At 39.4% G+C, this 19,513-nt stretch overlaps 1 protein-coding gene across 3 annotated transcripts in view; it reads left to right on the top strand.

Moving 5' to 3' along the window:
• Positions 1–13,888: 13,888 nt before the first annotated feature.
• LOC103710636 (lysophospholipid acyltransferase LPEAT2) overlaps positions 13,889–19,513 on the top strand; it is a 31,735-nt gene continuing 26,110 nt past the window's right edge. For 2 of the 3 annotated variants that reach the window (XR_005507100.1, XM_039116410.1), the window contains exons 1-3: positions 13,889–14,414; positions 18,001–18,181; positions 18,343–18,402. Coding sequence is in view for 2 of the 3 variants with exons in the window: in XM_039116410.1 (XP_038972338.1) it covers positions 14,005–14,414; positions 18,001–18,181; positions 18,343–18,402 (651 nt within the window). In the remaining variant the exon portion in view is untranslated. The remainder of the gene's footprint in view (positions 14,415–18,000; positions 18,182–18,342; positions 18,403–19,513) is intronic. The other variant, XM_008796452.3, reaches the window with a different exon arrangement.

The following is a 19,513-nucleotide window of genomic DNA, read 5'->3' as shown; positions in this document are numbered from 1 at the left end:
TGCGAGAATGATAAACACACAAGGTATATAAAATCTAAAAAGCCCAATGACTAGTGGGAAGTAATACAAATTTAAGTTCTTTTTATTAAGTCTCTCTTAGGGAGTTGTAAGCTAATTAATACTTTGGAATTTCACTACACACTGGCCGACTCTTCTAAGGTCTAGGCTCGACATTATGTTGAGAGTATGGTAGCAACCTTGGACCCTGATGAATCATACTTATCTAATTCAAAAAAAAAAAATCAATAAAAATGGATTTAGTCAGGAACATCGAAAAGGGCTACCTATTGTCAAAGATCAAGTGGGCTTGTGATGAGGACTCCGAGCATAAGTCCGTAGGGGAGTCTTGATGCCCGACACCTTATGCCAACTGGTATGAGAGTTGTCGATTGATTGCTCGTTACACGGAGAAATCACCACAAGAGTAAAAGTGCACAATTTATATATCTTTCTTTAAAAAAAAAAAAGAAAAAAAAATGTTGTATTGACCGAAAAGACAATAGTGTGAAAGCCGTCGTTGTAAAAATTCGAGTAAACTGGAATATTACAGATAAAGCCCGTGAGGTATTAAAGTAAACATCCACAACTCTCGAAATCCTGCAGATAAGATGATTTTGAATCAGTGAGTAGGTCTTTTCGACCAATCCTTGGAAACTACTAGTATTAACAATATTTTGGAGATCCGAACCCTTAGCTTGTGTACGGTCCAGATTTCACCGAGCACTCCAGTATAAATAAGTCTTACAACTCCCTAAACGGAAACTTAATGACTTTAACTTAGATTGCATACTAATCTAGAATTTGGGCTGACTTAGTAAATAAAACCGTGTGTGCTTTGAAATTCTTATCATTTATGTATCTTAAATTAGATTTTAATTAAAAAAAAAAGTTTTTTTTTAGCTAGTATGCACTTGGAATTTGAAGTTTCATCAATCGAATTAAAAAAAAAAAAAAAAAAAAACAACAACAACAACAACAAATTAATCATAACAATAAATGATATTGAAGTTTGTGGGTATCTTCACTGGAAACCCTCACGAGACTATAACTCGTCCACTAGGGTAACCTAGGGGTTTAAAGCCTTGTTGCGTATGGTAAATGCAATCGCGATGCCTGCGAAAGTGAGTTAGAGCTTTTCTTTAATTTCATGGGTGGAGACCGCGAATAGAGGAATTTGAACAGTTGCCACCTCGAAAAGCAAAGATAGTACCATCCCATGAACAAACATCTAAGCTCGAGTTGAAACCTTTACCGAAGGAACTCAAGTATGCCTTTCTTGGATCCAATGACACATTTCCTATAATCATCTCATCTGATCTGGATCATGCCCAAGAAAGAAAATTACTTGGTGTTCTAAAGAATCATAAAGGAGCTTTAGGATGGTCTATTGCCGACTTGAAGGGGGATTAGCCCTTTAATTCGCACGCACCAGATATATTTGGAGGACAATGCCAAAACCACAAGGCAAATGCAATGCAGGTTGAATCCTACGATGAGAGATGTGGTTAAAGCAGAAGTCCTCAAGTTGCTTGACGTGGGTATTATTTACCCAATTTTCGATAGCAAGTGGGTAAGTCCTACTCAAGTCGTGCCCAAAAAAGCAGGTCTGACGGTAGTCAAAAATGAGCAGGGTGAGTTAGTCCCGACTCGTGTCCCCACGAGTTGGCGCATGTGTGTTGACTATCGAAAATTGAATTTGGTCACTAGGAAAGATCACTTTCCCTTACCCTTCCTAGACCAAGTTTTGGAAAGAGTTGCAGGACATAATTTTTATTGTTTTCTCGATGGCTATTCCGGATACTACCAAATCGAGATTTCACCAGAAGATCAAGAGAAGACTACTTTCACTTGTCCTTTTGGTACATTCGCTTTCCGTCGGATGCCGTTCGGGTTATGTAATGCATCTGCAACATTTCAAAGATGCATGCTCAGTATTTTTGAAGACATGAAGGAGAAGTTTTTGGAAGTGTTCATGGATGATTTTTCTGTTTTTGGCGATTCTTTTGATGATTGTTTACTACATTTACAAGCTGTCTTAGCTCGGTGTATAGAAAAGAACCTGATACTGAATTGGGAGAAATGCCACTTCATGGTGCCAAAGGGAATTGTCCTAGGACATATTGTTTCATCGAAGGGCATAGAAGTTGATAGAGCTAAGATTGACTTAATCGCCAAGCTACCTGCACCCAATACGGTTAGAGATGTTAGATCATTTTCGGATCATGCAGCACTAAAATATTTACTGGATAAGAAAGAGGCTAAACCACGCTTAATACGATGGATTCTTTTACTCCAAGAATTTGACATCACTATCAAAGATAAAAAGGGAGTAGAGAATATGGTTGCTGACCATTTATCACGGCTAGTTTTTAATGATTCGGTGCCACAGTTGCCCATCAAGGACTCGTTCCCTGAAGAGCAATTGTTTGCACTTTCTACTATGCCATGGTATGCTGATATTGTAAACTTTCTTGTCACTAACCGGATGCCGGAGCATTGGGGATCGAATGATAAGAATAATTTCTTGCGTGAAGTAAGGAGTTATTATTATGATGCCCCTTATTTGTTCAAGTATTGCAATGATCAAATCTTTAGAAAAAATGCATTCCGGACCATGAGATACAAAGTGTACTCTCTTTCTGTCATGCCAATGCTTGCGGAGGACACTTTGCATCTAAGAAAACGGCAGCTAAAGTGTTGCAATGTGGTTTTTATTGGCCTACACTATTTAAAGATGCCCACGAGTTCTGTAGGACATGTGACCCATGTCAACGTGTTGGAAGTCTAACTCGTAGGCAAATGATGCCTCTTCAGCCCATTACTGCTATTGAAATTTTTGACATGTGGGGCATCGATTTCATGGGCCCATTTCCACCGTCTTTTGGATATGAGTACATTTTGGTTGGTGTAGAGTATGTGTCCAAATGGGTAGAAGCTGTGCCTTGTCGAACAAATGACCACAAACCAGTTTTAAAATTTCTTAAAGAAAACATATTTTCTAGGTTTGGGATGCCCAAGGTTATAATTAGTGATGGGAGAAAACATTTCTGTAATAAACCTTTTGAGATTCTGTTACAAAAGTACGGTATCACCCATAGAATTGCAACTCCTTATCACCCGCAGACTAGTGGCCAAGTAGAGTTAGCCAATCGGGAGATTAAACGAATTTTAGAGAAAACGGTGAATCCATCACGCAAAGACTGGTCTTTAAAACTTTCTGACGCATTGTGGGCTTACCGTACTGCTTATAAAACTATTCTTGGTATGTCCCCGTATCGGCTAGTCTATGGAAAAGCATGTCATCTACCTGTTGAAATAGAACATAAATCGTATTGGGCCATTAGAAAATTAAACTTTGAATTGTCAGATGCTGGTTTAGCCAGAAAAATACAACTAAGTGAATTGAATGAAATTCGACGGGATGCGTATGACAATGCTAGACTTTGTAAAGAACGAATGAAAATTCGGCATGATAACTCAATTCTAAGAAAATCTTTTGAACCTGCACAAAAAGTTCTTTTGTATGACTCTCGCTTACATCTGTTTTCTGGAAAGTTACGATCAAGATGGACAGGTCCTTTCATTGTAAAAACTGTTTTTCCACACGGGGCAATTGAAATTGAGAATCCACAGGACGGCAAAATTTTTAAGGTTAATGGACACAGATTAAAACCTTTTCTTGAAAATTTTACAGATGAAGATGACTTCTGTCCCTTGGAGAAGCCTTCTTATGACTGAACATGACGGCCAAGGTATGTGTATATTAGTTAGAATAAAATTTTTTTCTTTTATTTCTAGTTTTCTTCTTATTTTGTAGGTCTTCTTTTCTGGAAATCAACAGCTCAAGGTATTCTTCTTCTCTCTATTATTTTCTCTATTGTCTCTCATATATAGTTTTCTTGCATTTTTTTTGTTTACATTGAGGACAATGCAATGTTTAAGTTGGGGGGAGGGAAATATTTTGATCAAAAAAAAAAAAAAAAACTTGTTTTTGCATTTGATTTATTCTATTACTTTCTTTTCTGAGCAAATGCACATGTATTTTCATATTGAGTGTGTGCAACTATTAAGGCAAGGAACACATGCATACTATGACTGATCAAAGACCTATTATTAGATCCCCACACGTGTACTTAATGACAATAGGAAGGCCTCAGGAGTTCATATTTGTTAACTGCATTTTTGTTAGCCTTATCCATAAAAGAAGTATGAGTATCCTTGTTCGTACCATAAGGTTCAGGATTTGGTTTTCACATAAAGATAGAGGTTGAATATCCCGACTAGATTACTTAGGTGCCTTATGATCCGACCTTGGTTGACCTATAGTCACGATGCAGTCACATATATAATAAAAATATTTATATGGTTCAGTCTACCATTTCTTTTCTTGCATAATTATTATTCAAAAAAAATATAAAAATAAATAAATAAATAAATAAATATACTTATGATGACAAGTCTGGCCTCGTGGCGTAGTCTGGTTCGAGTAATTAAGCCCGAGGGGTGTTTCACCTAATGTCTTGAGCCAACTGGATCGGGGGTCATTGGCTGAAAGCTCGCTACACGGATCTTACTAGAGCCTAATGGGGTTGGACTATTGTAATCGTCATATGTGTTTTAAAAATAAAAATAACAATAAGCATGAATAAGGTTGGTTGGACTGAACCTAGTGACATGTGATAATGGCTGGTTTGACTCCATTGTATTGGACCTCTGTGTACCCGGGTTGTTTAATTGGGATTGATAGCTCTTTCTTTATATGCGAACCATTCTTGACAAATTTAGACAAGTGATATTCTGAAAATTTGATGGATCAGGTTCTAATAAAGTGTAGAAAACATTTGTGGACTTGAGTAGTGCACCTAAAACTCAGGCAGTGCTCTGTTGTGGTGGAGGTATTAGTACTCTGAGAAAGTCATATGATTTGATGCACACTACACTTTTATATTCCTTGCTTTGACAGTTGCCATACTTAAAAATATATATCAATTAATTACATGTGTATTAGCTTAGGATTTATTTCATATTTTTATTAGAATCTCATGTCATATAATTCATGATGTTTGTGGGTAACATCCCTGAAAACCCTCACGAGACAACACTCGTCTACTAGGGTAACCTAGGGGTTTAACGGCTTGTTGCACGTGCTAAGTGCAATCGTGATTCCTACGAAAGTGAGTACTTATCTTAGTTTTATGCAATTAGTTCTAATAAAACATCATAGGTTAGACCACACCTTTTGCACTCTCATTTTATTATTTGCTCGTTAATTGCTAGAGACTAGCAATAAGCTAGTTGGGGGGTGTGATAAGTGCTAAATAATGTATAAACTAATATCTTATTCGTAGCATTTATCATTATTTTAATTCATATATTTTGTGAATTTAACTTAAAAAAAATGTGTCACCTTCATCATTGCATTTTAATAAAGTATTAAAGGTAATTCAAGTTTTACTTATTTATTTACTGATTGAGTCTAATGTATGCAGGTCGAATCAAATTCATCTGGGATGATCCCTGAACCCAATCGCATGCACCCCATGAATCGGATCTTCCTAACCAATTAGAGTCGACCCCAATTTTCCTTTTCAACACATGGCCACCCCAAGGTTCACTTGTCTTCTCCCGTGCTCCGTACCTTATCCAAGCTACACTACCACAATTCCAATTGCAAGCCATCTCAGCCATTCATCTTGCATCCACGTCATCCTTCCCACGCTCATATTTAAACTTCCCCTCGCGTCCGTGTCGTCGTCCACATCGAGTTCATCTTTATCCCATCTCCCAACCAGCTCCGGCTCTCATTTTTGTTCTGATCATCCAAATCCCAGCATCCTCTCCCTTCGTAATAAAGCCCCAGCTCATCCCGCTTTCATCCGTTCAGCATCTATCAACAAATCCCAGCATTCGGATGAATCTCTTGCATCCTCTTCCCCTGTTCCGAAACAAAGGTAACAACCATCCGTGATTCAAGGCCCCTTCCAGATTATTTGCCAGCATCTTCATCTCCGCATCATCACCGGACCTCAACGTCTGCTCACGAATCCAGCTTTGCCCTTCTTCGGAATAGAATCCAGTCGTTCCCAGATTTCCTCCCAAGCCGTCAGCCGAATCCAAGCTTCCCAGACTTCACAGAAACAAAACAGAGCAGCTCACAAAACAACATCATCGTCTTCCTTGCAGATCCCGCATCCCAGCTAAATTTCCGGCCGTCCGCGTGCAAAAATCCACCGCGATCCAACCTCGCCCAGACATTCCCCGCGTCCGTGAGCCAACATCCGCAACCTCCCGCGAAGCTTCTCCCAGATTCCGCCTCATCCGCAGTTCACACCATCGGTCAGCGTCCGCGTGTGATCAGCTCCCAGCCGTCCGTGATCAACCCCCTCAGATCTCTTCCGTCTTCCTCGCAGGCCACGTCCGTGATCCCAGCTCCAAACCTCCATCCGAATCCCAGCATTTCCGCATCCCATGGCGATTGCAATCTTCCGAAATATCAGCTCGCTTCCGAGTCCACGCGCATTCCAAACGATCCCAAGTGTTCAAGCCCCAAGCTTCCACGTTCACAGAGGATCTCAGCTGCCTCCTGCGATCAGCCTTCCTCCCTTACCGAAGATCCCGGCTTCTGTGAAGCTTCCCTGCCTGCCACGTTCGCGGCCAGCCAGCATCCAAATCTCAGATTGCCGCAACCAAAGATCCCGCAATCACAGCCTCTCCGCGTCCGGGATACTCGGCAGCCAGCACGAGAGGAGCATCCTGTGTGATCAGGGAGTCCATCGAGAGGTATAAAGGACTCTCTTTTCGGAAACAGGGGGGCTGGCATTCATTGAAAGAAAACAGAGTCTCAGCCCCATTCGAAAAAGAAGAAGAAAAAAAAAAAAGAAAGAGAGGAAACAAGGCATGTCCTGTTTCCGAAAATAAAAAGAAAAAAAAAAGAGAGAAAGAAGAGGAACAGGGGAGATTTTTTTCATATTGATGGCCGGCTAATCCCTTTGGTCTAGGGTGATGGGAGAACCCTTGACTTGTTACTTTCTTGGAGTAAACTCTAAACTATTGTTCTATTCAATTTAGATCTTTTGATATGTTTTGGTTTCTTGCTTGCCTATGTTGTAGATAGTTCTTTAATGGTTTATATCTATTGATGCATGGATTACTTTATTATTTGATTTGTCGTAGACATAACCGGCACGACGAATGCTTAGAAATTGAGTTCGTGTGTTCAAACAATATATTCCATGATTAGATCTATCCTACATTTGAACTTTTAAATTAGAAACCGTAGAGTTTATATCTTGAATGTATTATTGTCAAGGGGGATTCCGGATCCCTAACCATCTCTTTATTATCGAACTTAATCTATTAATTAGTTTCTCTAAACTTCAAAACATCATCTTAATCCACAAATTTATTCAACTGAAAATTACATCTAAAAATTACGCTGATAATCTATAGATCGTTCCCTGAGGATTCGACCTCGGACTCCCGAGAATTTACTACTTGTGCGATTCTCATGCAATTGGGAGAACAATTTTATTTTTGCATCAGTAGACATGCTGCCTACGCCGATGGGGAAGGTCACACGCCGGCACTGGTGGACCATGAGGAAAGTTCTCGTTGGCCTGCACTCGATTCTGGTTGGGTTCCGTTGTATTTTTGATCCGCAACTCGTTGAGCATCTACAAGATGTTCCGCACCGTGCTTTCAAGGTCGTGAACCGTTGCCCAAAGAGCTGGCATCCCATGATCACCGTCAATGGGATGGACGCTACCGATGCTGTCGTTCGCTATCGAAGCAGGAGAGACCCACTCTAATACCAAATGATGCGGAAAAGCATGGAAGTTGGACTCACAAGCCCGGCTGAATTTAAGGAATAGAAACTTAGATCATGGGCTAAGCTTTGAATCCCAAAAGTGGCTGTTTGCTGGCTCAAAACAGAGCAGAAACAATAGTGAAGATGATCAATCTTCCTGCAATGAACCTGGTTCAAAGGATTTGAAAAACAGGAGATTCAAATGCTCCAAGAAACAGAGCTTTCATTTCTTTCTTAATGGCGGCTGAAAACATCAAAATAACAAGAAGAAGAGCACAGCTCTTCTAGCAATCCTTTTATAGGATTACAGACTCACCCTAAACCTAAACAATGGGACGTAACACAAAGCAAATTCTAAATCAACAAAGACTCTTAATCCCAACTAAATTCAGAACCAAAATATGACTGAATTCAACAATTACACAAAAACTCTAAACTAGCTTGATTAAACTAAAATTCAAAAGCAAACTAATCTGATTCGACTCTCCTGGAGTGTGGGATTGATCTCTCCTTGAGTGAGATAGATCCAAACACCCCCACGGAGAAGAGAAATAAAGTCTTCATAACTGCAATGTCCTCGCTCGATTCTCCTGTTCCACGATTTTGTTTCGTGGAAGGAATTTGTCCTACATCAATACTAAAATAAGATAACTGCCCATTATAATTGTTGCCTACATCTACTTCCACTCCTAGCAGTTGCAGTAACTAACACCAGTTGTCTTCCACTACTCCACATCCTAACTTGATACCACCTGTCAAGCCGATTGGCTCTATACTACCTATCATGCATACTCTATCAATTGAACCTGTATCTCTATTCGGCCTGCTCCTATCAGCATAATGTCATTCCACATATTCAACCTCTAGTGGGATTTTTTTGATTTGGCCTCTCCCAAAATATCTTTGATCCGGCTCCTATATAGCGCCCATCCAGTCTCAACTCTTGGAATGCCTATTGTATTTGTTCCCACTTCACCATATTCCTAATCCAGACATGTGTCCCCGATATGTCAATTGAGCAAGGATGTGATGTAAAGGCACATTATGTTGTAGTCATCAATCTTATTAGGGATCTTCTGATAGAAGTACAAAATATTTGAATTCTAACTAGGCTAATTATTCAAACATTTGTTATTCCACAATGGGGTACTGTATTTTTCTTGGCTCCAATTTAATTTTGTGAAGATTATGTTACGCCGAAAGCTATTGGCTCCAAAATTTATTGCGTGATTTATATAATTTCATGTCTACACCTATTCTGCTCTCTATGACAACACTAGTGCTACTTTATTGCAAATATGGTGCATTATGCGCGACTAAGCATATGGAAATTTATATCTACTTTGTTTGTGAATATGTTACCTCTGGTATTCTTGTGGTTAGGTATGTTTCTTGCTTGGAATAGCTGGCAAACATGTTCAGTAAAGAGCTCATTTCTGCTCAATTTCATGATATATGTTCAAATTTGTGCATGCTTTTCAACCCAGCTTAGATTTTGGGATGCTGACAATATGTATGTAATATATAGTTTCATATATAGGATATTTTTGTATTTTTTTGTATTATGACCTATCTTTATATGTAATGCAACAAACTTCGCCCAACTTAAATGAGATTGCATAAGTCTCCATGTCTTCAAGATTATCCATCAAGGAGTTCTTGAGCCTTATAGATTAGCCCTTTAGACTATTGGCTTGTTTAGATTTGGAACTTGAATAATTAGATTTTAGATTGGGGAGCTACACGGTGAACACCAATTTAGTAGGTATTCACAGTGTATTCCAAATCTTAGAAGTACATGTATTGTATAAACTAGGGTAGTGCTGGGATACTTACATTCTCTGGGTGTATTCTTGGTCTTACCTTATGATGTAGGCTAAACATGCTTAACTCTATGGTTTCTTAACCTTGGACCTTCATACATCACACTCTATTAACAAATGTCTCAATAGAGTAAAATAAAAGGTCCGAAACCTTAGGAAGGAAGTAGTCATGGATGCATTGAAAGTATGACCATGGGTCAAGGCCTCTAGTCAATCTGTGGACCTAACTAAGACTTGAGTAATGAAGTACACAAGATTACACTTGACTCACAAATGTTTAATAAATTTTATAAACTTGGGCAATGATAGATCATGTCATAGTGCTAGAAATAGTTCTATGCATATCTTTCTGAAAGATGCATTTATCTTGATCAACACAGATTGAATTTAGATTTTACATCGAACATTGAGTAAGATTCTCAATCCACCTGAATCATTTTAGTCGAGGCTTGGATGAGAAGGTTATAAGCAAAATATTGAACTAGTGTTAGCATAGTTCGGGAGCAGAAGTCATATAGCAAGGATAGTACCATTAGATATTGGATGACAACTATTATGCCGTATGAGTCATTCTAACAGTGGCAAACCCAACTATCAAATCCAGATTGAGTCCCATAAGCCTTAAAGTTATCATAGTTCGAGTCTAGGTCAAAGAAGAAGGTATCTGAAGGTGTTTAATGCACCACTATATCAAATTGGATGACTGTAAATGCGCAGTTAGATCTATTTTACTTCTAGAAATGCCTTTATGGTGATGTTACTTAATCTAGTGCTCTAAGAACTTAGTTTTCTTGTTCTTTTCAAAACTATGAGAGTGCCCATTTATCTTTACCATTGTAAAGAACTTCAATACACTTCGGAATCTGACGAGGCAAACCAACCAATGAAAGTTTGCCCCCCAGCTGCAAGCTGACCAGTCAAAGCTTGCCATGTGGCCAACCCAAAAGGCATGCGAAGAGTTCTCCTCATTTCAAACTTTACCTTCATCTGGAAGCAACTCGGCCGTGATCTCTAATTATTTTCTAACAAATGCGATACTCATTGGCTCAAACTAACGTATAGCCCCAAACTATTCAGTGGCGCGCTTCAACCCTCACCTATTTACTACACTCCTGAGGGCCATCTATGTAAGTTCTCTTTTGACTCTCTTATACTACCTCTGCCCCTCTCTAAGAGCTATGTTTGACCTAGGCATCAGAAGGTCCCCTATCGGACATGCTCCGGTAGGTGGACTTCTTTATTTTTGCTATTTTAGGTTGGAAATAGTGTTGGAGCACCAGTCAAAGCTATTTCTCTGCTATCCAATGCCAACTCATGGGTGCTCAGCATCGGGTCATCATTGATCGAGCACAGTGGCCACCAAACCATTGTCACGAAGGCATGCAGTGACCCCATCTAATCTCTCTACTCTGGATGGCAGACGAGCTGAGATATCTAGCGACCTTATTAACTTGGCACTTGGGTCAGGCCAGTTTCCAGCAGCAATAGATTGGTGCTAAAGGAAGGATCCTAATTCCATCTTTGGAGGTTTGATCAATCAAGCTGGCAACACATAGCTATGAGTCAAGAAGAAGATAGGTAGGGATTGCAACCGTTTAGCATGATGCAGCCTTGGAGTTTGATAGCTCTTTACAGAGCCCTCAGAGCCCCCCTTCGCAAGCGCCATAGCCTGACTTGTTGGTTACTGCTTAGCAATTCTGTTTACTCATGCAGCAAGTTCACACATTGACCATCACCATCCATAACCTATAATAGATGGATGCTAACCACCACCATCAGCAGCAACAGCAATCGTAGCTGTAACAGTCGCTGCAGCAAACTCGTGCATAGAGAGATCAGGAGGACCCGATGTAGCCAAGTTGTCATTCTCGTCCTTAGAGTCTATTATAGTCTCAACACAGTCATTATTCTCACTCACGGGGCACAGGGCAAGAAAGGAGAAGCCTATCCCTGAGCTCGCAATCTTGGAAGGGATCGATGCCAGGATTTTCGTCCCACCACCAATCAGAGAGATCTCTAGGAGAGAGGTCAACCTTGACCTTAAGTTCAAGAAAATGGATCGCTACCTCAAGGCTCTGAGAGGCTGCAATGCCGAGCTCGAGGATGGTGTTGACTTCACAGCTGACTCTCCATTTTTGGTGAAGATCATGGAGGAACCCCTTCCTCCCCATTTCAAGATGGTCCAGCTGGAGACCTACGATGGGACGACTGACCCTCTAGACCATCTGGAGAGCTTCAGGGCCCTCATGATGCTCCAGGAGGCAATTGATGTAGTAATTTATCCAACTTTCCAGCCACTCTCCAAAAAATAACCCCAAACTACTGAGCTGCGGACATCATCTCTTGCTTATATATTACATTCCTTGAGGACTTCTAGGTAAGTTCTCTTTTGACTTTCTTATGCTACTTGTCTGCCCCTCCCAGGCCTCCTCTTATTTCTTGAGAGATGTGTTTGGCTTAAATATTGAAGGGTCCCCCGTTAGACATGCTCCGGTGTATGGACTTCTATGTTTTACTATTTTAGATCGAAGCCAGCATTGGAGCACTTGTTGAAGCCATACCTCCACCATCCAATACCAACTTATGGGTGCTTGGCGTCGAGATCATTGCTGATCGAGTGCAGCAATCATCGAACTATCACGTGGAGGCATGCAACAACCCATCCATCTCTCTGATCCGGATGGCAGACGAGTCGAGATCTCCAACAACCCCTTTAACTTAGCCCCTAAGTCGGGCCGGTTTCTAGTGGCAACAAACCTCAAATCCTATAAATGCCTCCTATGTACCCCCTGTTTTGGCACATTAATAAAGTTTGCTTTCTTTTGAGTGCATATTAACTCATGTTTGTTCTTAAGTTTTTTTGCATGTTGGATTTTGTGTAAGCCTTGATGGATTTTGGGGAATGACGAGAAGGCTAGATGGTTGAGTCCATGTTTGTAACATGCTATGATGGCATCAGTTGGTGGATTTCTTGGCAATGACGAAGCTCCCTCGGTAATGAGGTGGTAAGCTATAGTAATCTTTAGGGATATTTGTTCATTTAGCTTCCTTAGACCTTAGTTTCTAGAATTATTTTGCTTTCTTAATTCTAGGTTTAGCTTAAATTCTGCCCAATATTTTAAGATTAGTTAGTTTAGCCTTTTTGACGTTCATTTTTTTATATTTTTCTATTTTTATACCTTTTAAGAAATAGATGGTGATAACACACCCTTGATCCAATTACTTGCTGCCCCTAAAGATTTCCAAGGTTGTTATTCTTTTTGTTTGATGAAGGCAGCTGTATCAATTCTAAAAGTTGATAAAGTGGTAGATAACTTTTAATTTAAGGAAACAATAAGATTTAGGTTAAACTATCAATCATCAAGGTTGCTTTTTACCTAGGCAAGTAGAATGGTTATAATTTCATCAGAAAGAGGAAGAAAGAGAGGCATGAGGTCTAGGCGAACAAGTTTAAAAAGATTGTAAGAATTAAAAGGCAGAGGAGATTAGGATGGGGAATATGTATATAGACTTAAGATTTGTGAGCTAATTACTTTTTTTGTTTATAGAGTTTTAGTATATATATGTGGTCATGATATGGATTTCCTGTGCTTACAAAATTGAAGCCGAAATGCTACTTGAATTTGGATCACAACGGCCGAAGATTTGGTAATGTGAGTTCTCTAATTTAGATCAGCTATTATTACCTTGAACTTAAAAAGGCATTTTTATGTCAAAAGTTGTGTTTAGAAGATAAAATATCCAAATTCACATGCAAGGCAAAGCACATAAATGATATAGCTTGATTTGAAGATTATCCCCCCCTTCTTTTTCTTTTTTTTCTTCTTTAGAACAATATCCTTGATTTGAAGATTATGTTGGACCAATTTATTTGGGTGTGATCTATAGAAACCTAGTCCCTTCTCATTGTAGCATGCGGAAGAGGAAAAAACCTTCATAAATTTTAGTTTTTTTATTCAGAAATGGGATTTGGACAGGCTATCAGAAGGTGAGGGCTGGCGGGCCAACGGGCACAATTCCAAAAAAACACGAGACTCAGATTAGGTCAATCCACTCGATTCTATCTTTGGTAAGTGTGAAAGAGAAACCATTGAACGATGACACGGTTTCGGAGCTTTCCATCCCCCCCGGCGCAAATCGTAGACGCCCACATGATCGGCATCATCATCGTCGTCGACGTCTTATTCGCATCCCGAGAAACACGACGATTGAAAGACACCAAATATGTATATATACCAAAAAAGAAAAAACCCAAATAAACCACTGTTACTATTTATTCTGTCCGAACTTTCCTCATCTCTTCTCTCCGTCTCTGATCGTCCTCATCTCGCCATCTCTTCTTTACCTCCCCCGAAATTCGCTCCTTGAGCTTCAATGGCGAACTCCAACGGCGACCTCCGCACCCCTCTCCTCCCCGGCGGTGGACGCGATTCCGATGTCATCCTCGACATCGACTGCGAGCGCCGCCCCGCCGGACCGCCGGAGAACCCCTTCGAGTTTCTGGGCGCGCCCCCGCTGGCCCTGCCCCGGCCGATCCCCGTCGATCCCTTCCGCAACCACACTCCGTCTATTGCCGGGGGCTATGAGTGGTTCAAGGTGGTCCTTTGCTTGCCCGTCGCCCTCGCGCGGCTGGTGCTCTTCGGGCTCGCCCTCGCGGTGGGATTCCTGGCAACCAAGCTGGCGCTGCAGGGGTGGAAGGACAAACAGAGCCCGATGCCCCGGTGGCGGAGCCGGATCATGTGGGTCACCAGGATCTCCGCTCGTTGCATCCTCTTCACCTTCGGGTAATTGAAACCCCTTTTCTCTTTGTCTCCATCTTCCTTTGTCTTTCTCTTTATCGTTCGTTGATGGTGGTGTTGTTCTGATCATACTTATAATGTAGATCATCTGTTTGAAATTTGGTTTGGTTTAGATCTCTGATAGCTATGATGAAGGATGTGAATTTGTGAGAATGATGTGGACACAAGGGGAATTATGGAATAATATGAGTTAGAAAAGATAATGGAAGCAGATGAGGGTGGTGGAGTTTGACCGCCCTAATAGATTGCATATGGCTTATTGGTTCTGGTTATGCTAATGTTGGTGTAAGTTTATTAGTTTATTTTTGAGTGCTACAGCTTTGATAATTTAGCCATGCTTGGATTGACAAGCACAATTAGCTTGGAAAAAGACTGATTTCGTTTCAGTAAAAGTAATCTGATAGGAGAAAACTCTGACACTATAAATCCAATGATTTCACCAGTAGAAAAATACTTCAATATTTTGTAATTATCTTAGCTTCCTTTACATTTTCCTTATATTTTTTTACCAAAACCCTGAAACTTTGACTAGAATTCTACTAAAACTTCTTAAACTACTAAAATCGCTTAAACTACCAAAATCGTTTAAACTACCAAAATCGCTGAAATTGTAGAGACCGAAACTTGGTTGACCTCACCAAAACCAAATTTTTACACCTTTGCCACACCAGTCTCAACCAATACTTGTGCAGCATATTAAATTCTAATAAGCCCATTCCATGAAGCATGATTCGATTTGATTCCAGGTCCTTTGAAAAAGATTATGTACAAGACTGTGTTAAGATGTAGGTCAATTCTTTCTAACTTGATTAAATGCAATAATTTGCTCTTTATAATTGATTTACTGAGGGGAAATAAAATCAGAGTTGATGAATTGTTTAAAGCTATACGTAGGGGAAATAAATCAAATTAAAACTAGTACTTAAGTTTTGGACCTTTTTCTTTGCTAGGAGAAATGTTTTGAATATGAGGACATAGAAGCTTGTTATCTTCCATATTTCTATGCCTAAGTAAAACATGTGCTATATTGTTGTGTTGTATATATGTATGCATGCATGCAAACGCATATACACAGATGTGTATGTATATTCATGTTTGTACATAGGTATAAATATATTCACATATGTACATGCTTTGTAGCACGTGCTATGGAAGTGAGAGCACATACATTGAAATCCTCAAAGTATAGATGGTTATGATTTGTTTACTATTTTTCTTCCAAACTCCTTATCTTTTAAAGTTTTAAAACTCTAAAATTATTAAGGGATAAAGATTAAGTTTATTGAGATTTCCGAAAAATGAAGATTTCTAAGATAGAGAGAAATTAGGACTGTAAAAGCCAAAACAGAAAAGGGGAGGAATATGATGAGATACACTGGTTGATTTTTGTCTTACATATTTAGAGCAATACCCTACATCCTTAGTTGCATTTGTTTGCAGAATAAATTTTGTGGAAATAAGGAAAAGTTATTTGGGTACAGTAGAGGGGATACATGCTTGTTGGCATTCGGTTGGATGAATAAGTGGGAAGGGATGAGGGTAGGGATTGAAGTGCATTTAGTATGCATTGGATTTCGTGATGATTTAGATTTTATCACAAGGATAGAATTGCTCTCCTACTTTTTTTTTGGTATTTGGAGAGTGAATGGGGGAAAAAGAGTAATTGGAGGCGTAATATGGTAATTAGGAGGAATAAGTTTCTTCTCAATTCTGTGCAATGAGCCTATCAGATTTCCACCATCGAATGAGCTTATGATGTAAGTCGGAGGGATATCTCCTAGGACATCATGACAAGGGAATAAGCCTGCTTTGTCGGTGCCAAAATGTTGTTTGGTGGAATAAGTGGGGCAAGTGGGAGGATATCCCCAAACTTATTCCCCAAGCAAACACTACCTTAGTCAAGGTTTCATGCTTTGGAGTCAGTTTCACGTGTTTTGACTACAAAAATTCTTATCTTTGCATAATAGATACATGTAGTTTTGTGTGTATATACATGTATATACATGTGTGCATGGTCTGCCGTATCGGTCGGTACCGGCCGGTACATACTGGTACCGAACCCTACCGGTACGGTACAGCTACATATTTCGGTACCGATGCGTACCGGCCGGTACCGATCCGGTACCGGCGCGTACCGATCCGGTACCGGACCGAACCGACCAGTCTGTACCGGCTCCAAATTTTTTTTGGCTTTTAGCCCCATCGGTACAGTACCGGTTCGGCTCGGTTTGGTTCGGTACCGTACCGGTACCAATGCCCACCGATACGTCGGTACAGTCGGTACTGCATACCTTGCATGTGTGTATATAGTGTATACAATAGCAAATCAACACATGAAATGCATGTTAAGAAAAAGATAAGACTTACTAAAAGAAATAGATATATATTCATGAAATACAGAATAGGAATACAAATAAAAGCTGAAACAAAAATAAAATAAAAATAATATAGAATAAAATATAAAACATCAACACAATGTGAAGCAAACAAAAAATATCAAAAATTTACAATCCAAGGTCTTGCCTCACATCGATCTTGGCTGAGGTCCTAGTTCTCAATTCAAAAAATCAATACCACTATACTTGCAGTGCTCCATGCTAGATGCCATGATCCCTAATTGTCACTTCCTATCAATGGTCCTTATATATATTTTAACAAATTAAGTGGTCAATTTATGTCCACGATTGTTGTCATCTAACTTATTTGTCTGGGATACAAAGAGAAGGCTAGTTTGTTTGGAAAGAACTCATACAAGAGAAAAGCTGGTATGGAGATATTGACTATTTATGAAATAAAGGCGGGGATGGGTTTGTTTCTAGATGAGAATATTTTTTGGAGTAACATTAGGGGGTTCTTGTCTTATGCACATGAAAATTCTACCACATGGCAAGGGGATTAGTGAAACTGTAGGATTTGGTGCCAAACTAGTAGGATTTGGACTGGTACATGGGGATGGTTGATTAATAAGTTGCCAATCCGGCATCAATTGGCCTGAGGAACTTTTCATGTTTACACAATAGGCACCCCAAAGCAAATTCATTTTTTGGAGAGCTTAGAGACACTCTAGAATTGACTCAAGGGCATTTTGATTAGAAAAGTTGATAAACAAAATCCTGTGGAAACATACAGATACAGATACACTTTTAAAATATTAAATCAAGATGGGTTAGATTCCAAATTTTATGGTTTATGCTATATTTGTGCTTGTCAGCTTGATGCATAGGCAAAATACCTCCAAAATGTGTGATTTTTGGTTTCTAGCTGATTTAAATGTTGTAGATCATGATCAATGGTTCATATTCTTATTTTGAGAGGTCTTTCATTATTTTTAACGAGGAAGCATTTGGAGCCAAATGCTCTCAAAAGCATCCCACCTAACTGTATACACACACAGACATATATATATATATATGTTAATGTAGATATGTATGTATATATATGTATGATTCGGTGCATTAAGTTTTAACTCTAGCGTTTACTAAAAATCATTTGATTATGGTAATTATTTCACTTTCCTTTCAACATAATTAATATTTTTTTGTATGTCCTTTTTTTTTCTTTGTTGTGTCAGGTATCACTGGATTAAGAGAATAGGAAGGCCTGCATCGCGTGAGGTTGCACCGATAGTTGTTGCTAATCATATCTCATACATAGAGCCCATATTCTTTTTCTATGAACTATTTCCAACTATTGTTGCTTCCGAGTCACATGATGCCTTGCCCTTTGTTGGAACTATTATTAGAGCCATGCAGGTACATCTATGCTTTACTTGGCTAAATATGTTACTCGTCAAATATCTAGGTATCTAGTGTTAAATTTATATATACTTTACTTTCCATGCATTGGCATTCTTGCGAAATCAAGTTATTAAAGGGTTGCCATTTCATTGAGTTTTATGTTATATGTTGTATAGGTTATTTATGTTGATAGGTTCTCAGCACCATCGAGAAAGCATGCTGTTAGTGAAATAAAGGTAAAATGTTTCTAAGTTATGATATCTATATTTTGATCTAATTTCCACTTTTCTTGACATTGTTATTTTATTCAGTTGTATTATAAATCAAGAAAATTATACTGATGAACTTATCATTTGTCTTTGTTTTTCTATTATCTTGGTAAATTTTGTGTTCTCTTCTGATCAATTTGACCACTTTACTAGATAAGTCATGTTTCATTTATTTTTCGGGATATGTTCTTCTAAGCCAAAGCTTATTCTTGGTATTATGTATTCTTTTCTTCTTTTAGTTGTAAAAGTTATATTACTATATTGCTAGAATAAAGAGAATGAACATGGAATAGAATTCTATTGGCAAGGTTAATGGTAATCATTTTGTAGCTTATTAAGGTTGCATTTGGACATTCTAAATTCAAAATCATGATCTTATTCTATTTCTTTATTCAAAATTTTTAGATGTTGAAAGACAAGTTTTTTTCTAATCACATGATTTGAAAGATTTTGGAAAAAATTCATTGTACTAACACTTGTATTGAACCATAATTTGTAATTTCGAAAAACACAATGATTACGAAAGATTATGATTCCTATGACATATCCAAACACATTTGAGTGGTGGTATTGAAATGCTATGGGATTGTATTATGGTGATTTATTATGTTCATGAATATTGGTCCTCAACATTTCAAAACATTTGGATATCGCTATAGTGCGTATCCAACAAAATTAATGAGCTCATGGGAATAAAAAAGGGAAGGAAAATTATGTCCACAACAAGGTCCGCCGTACCGGTACCAGTCGGCGTACCGGTGGCCGGCCGGACCGGTACCGTACCGGTCCGGTCCGGTACGTACCGGCTGGTACCGGTCCCGTACCGGCCGGTACGCGGTGGTTTCAAAAATCTTTCTAAAAAAAAAAAAATCGTACCGGTGCGAACCGGCCGGTTCGCACCGGTACGAGGCCGGTACCGGCCGGTACGGGCTCCGAACCGGCCGGTACGGGCCCGAACCGGCCGGTACGCACCCGTACCGGCCGGTTCGGATAAAAAACCGAAAAATACCGATTTTTTATCCGTTCCGGTACCGGTCCACGGCCGGACCGGTACGTACCGGCCGGTACGGGCCGGTAC

Source organism: Phoenix dactylifera, unplaced genomic scaffold (genome assembly GCF_009389715.1).
Source record: "Phoenix dactylifera cultivar Barhee BC4 unplaced genomic scaffold, palm_55x_up_171113_PBpolish2nd_filt_p 000090F, whole genome shotgun sequence".
Taxonomy (NCBI): Eukaryota; Viridiplantae; Streptophyta; class Magnoliopsida; order Arecales; family Arecaceae; genus Phoenix; species Phoenix dactylifera.
Note: the sequence above shows the minus strand (reverse complement) of the source record. Positions and strands in the feature narration are given on the sequence as shown.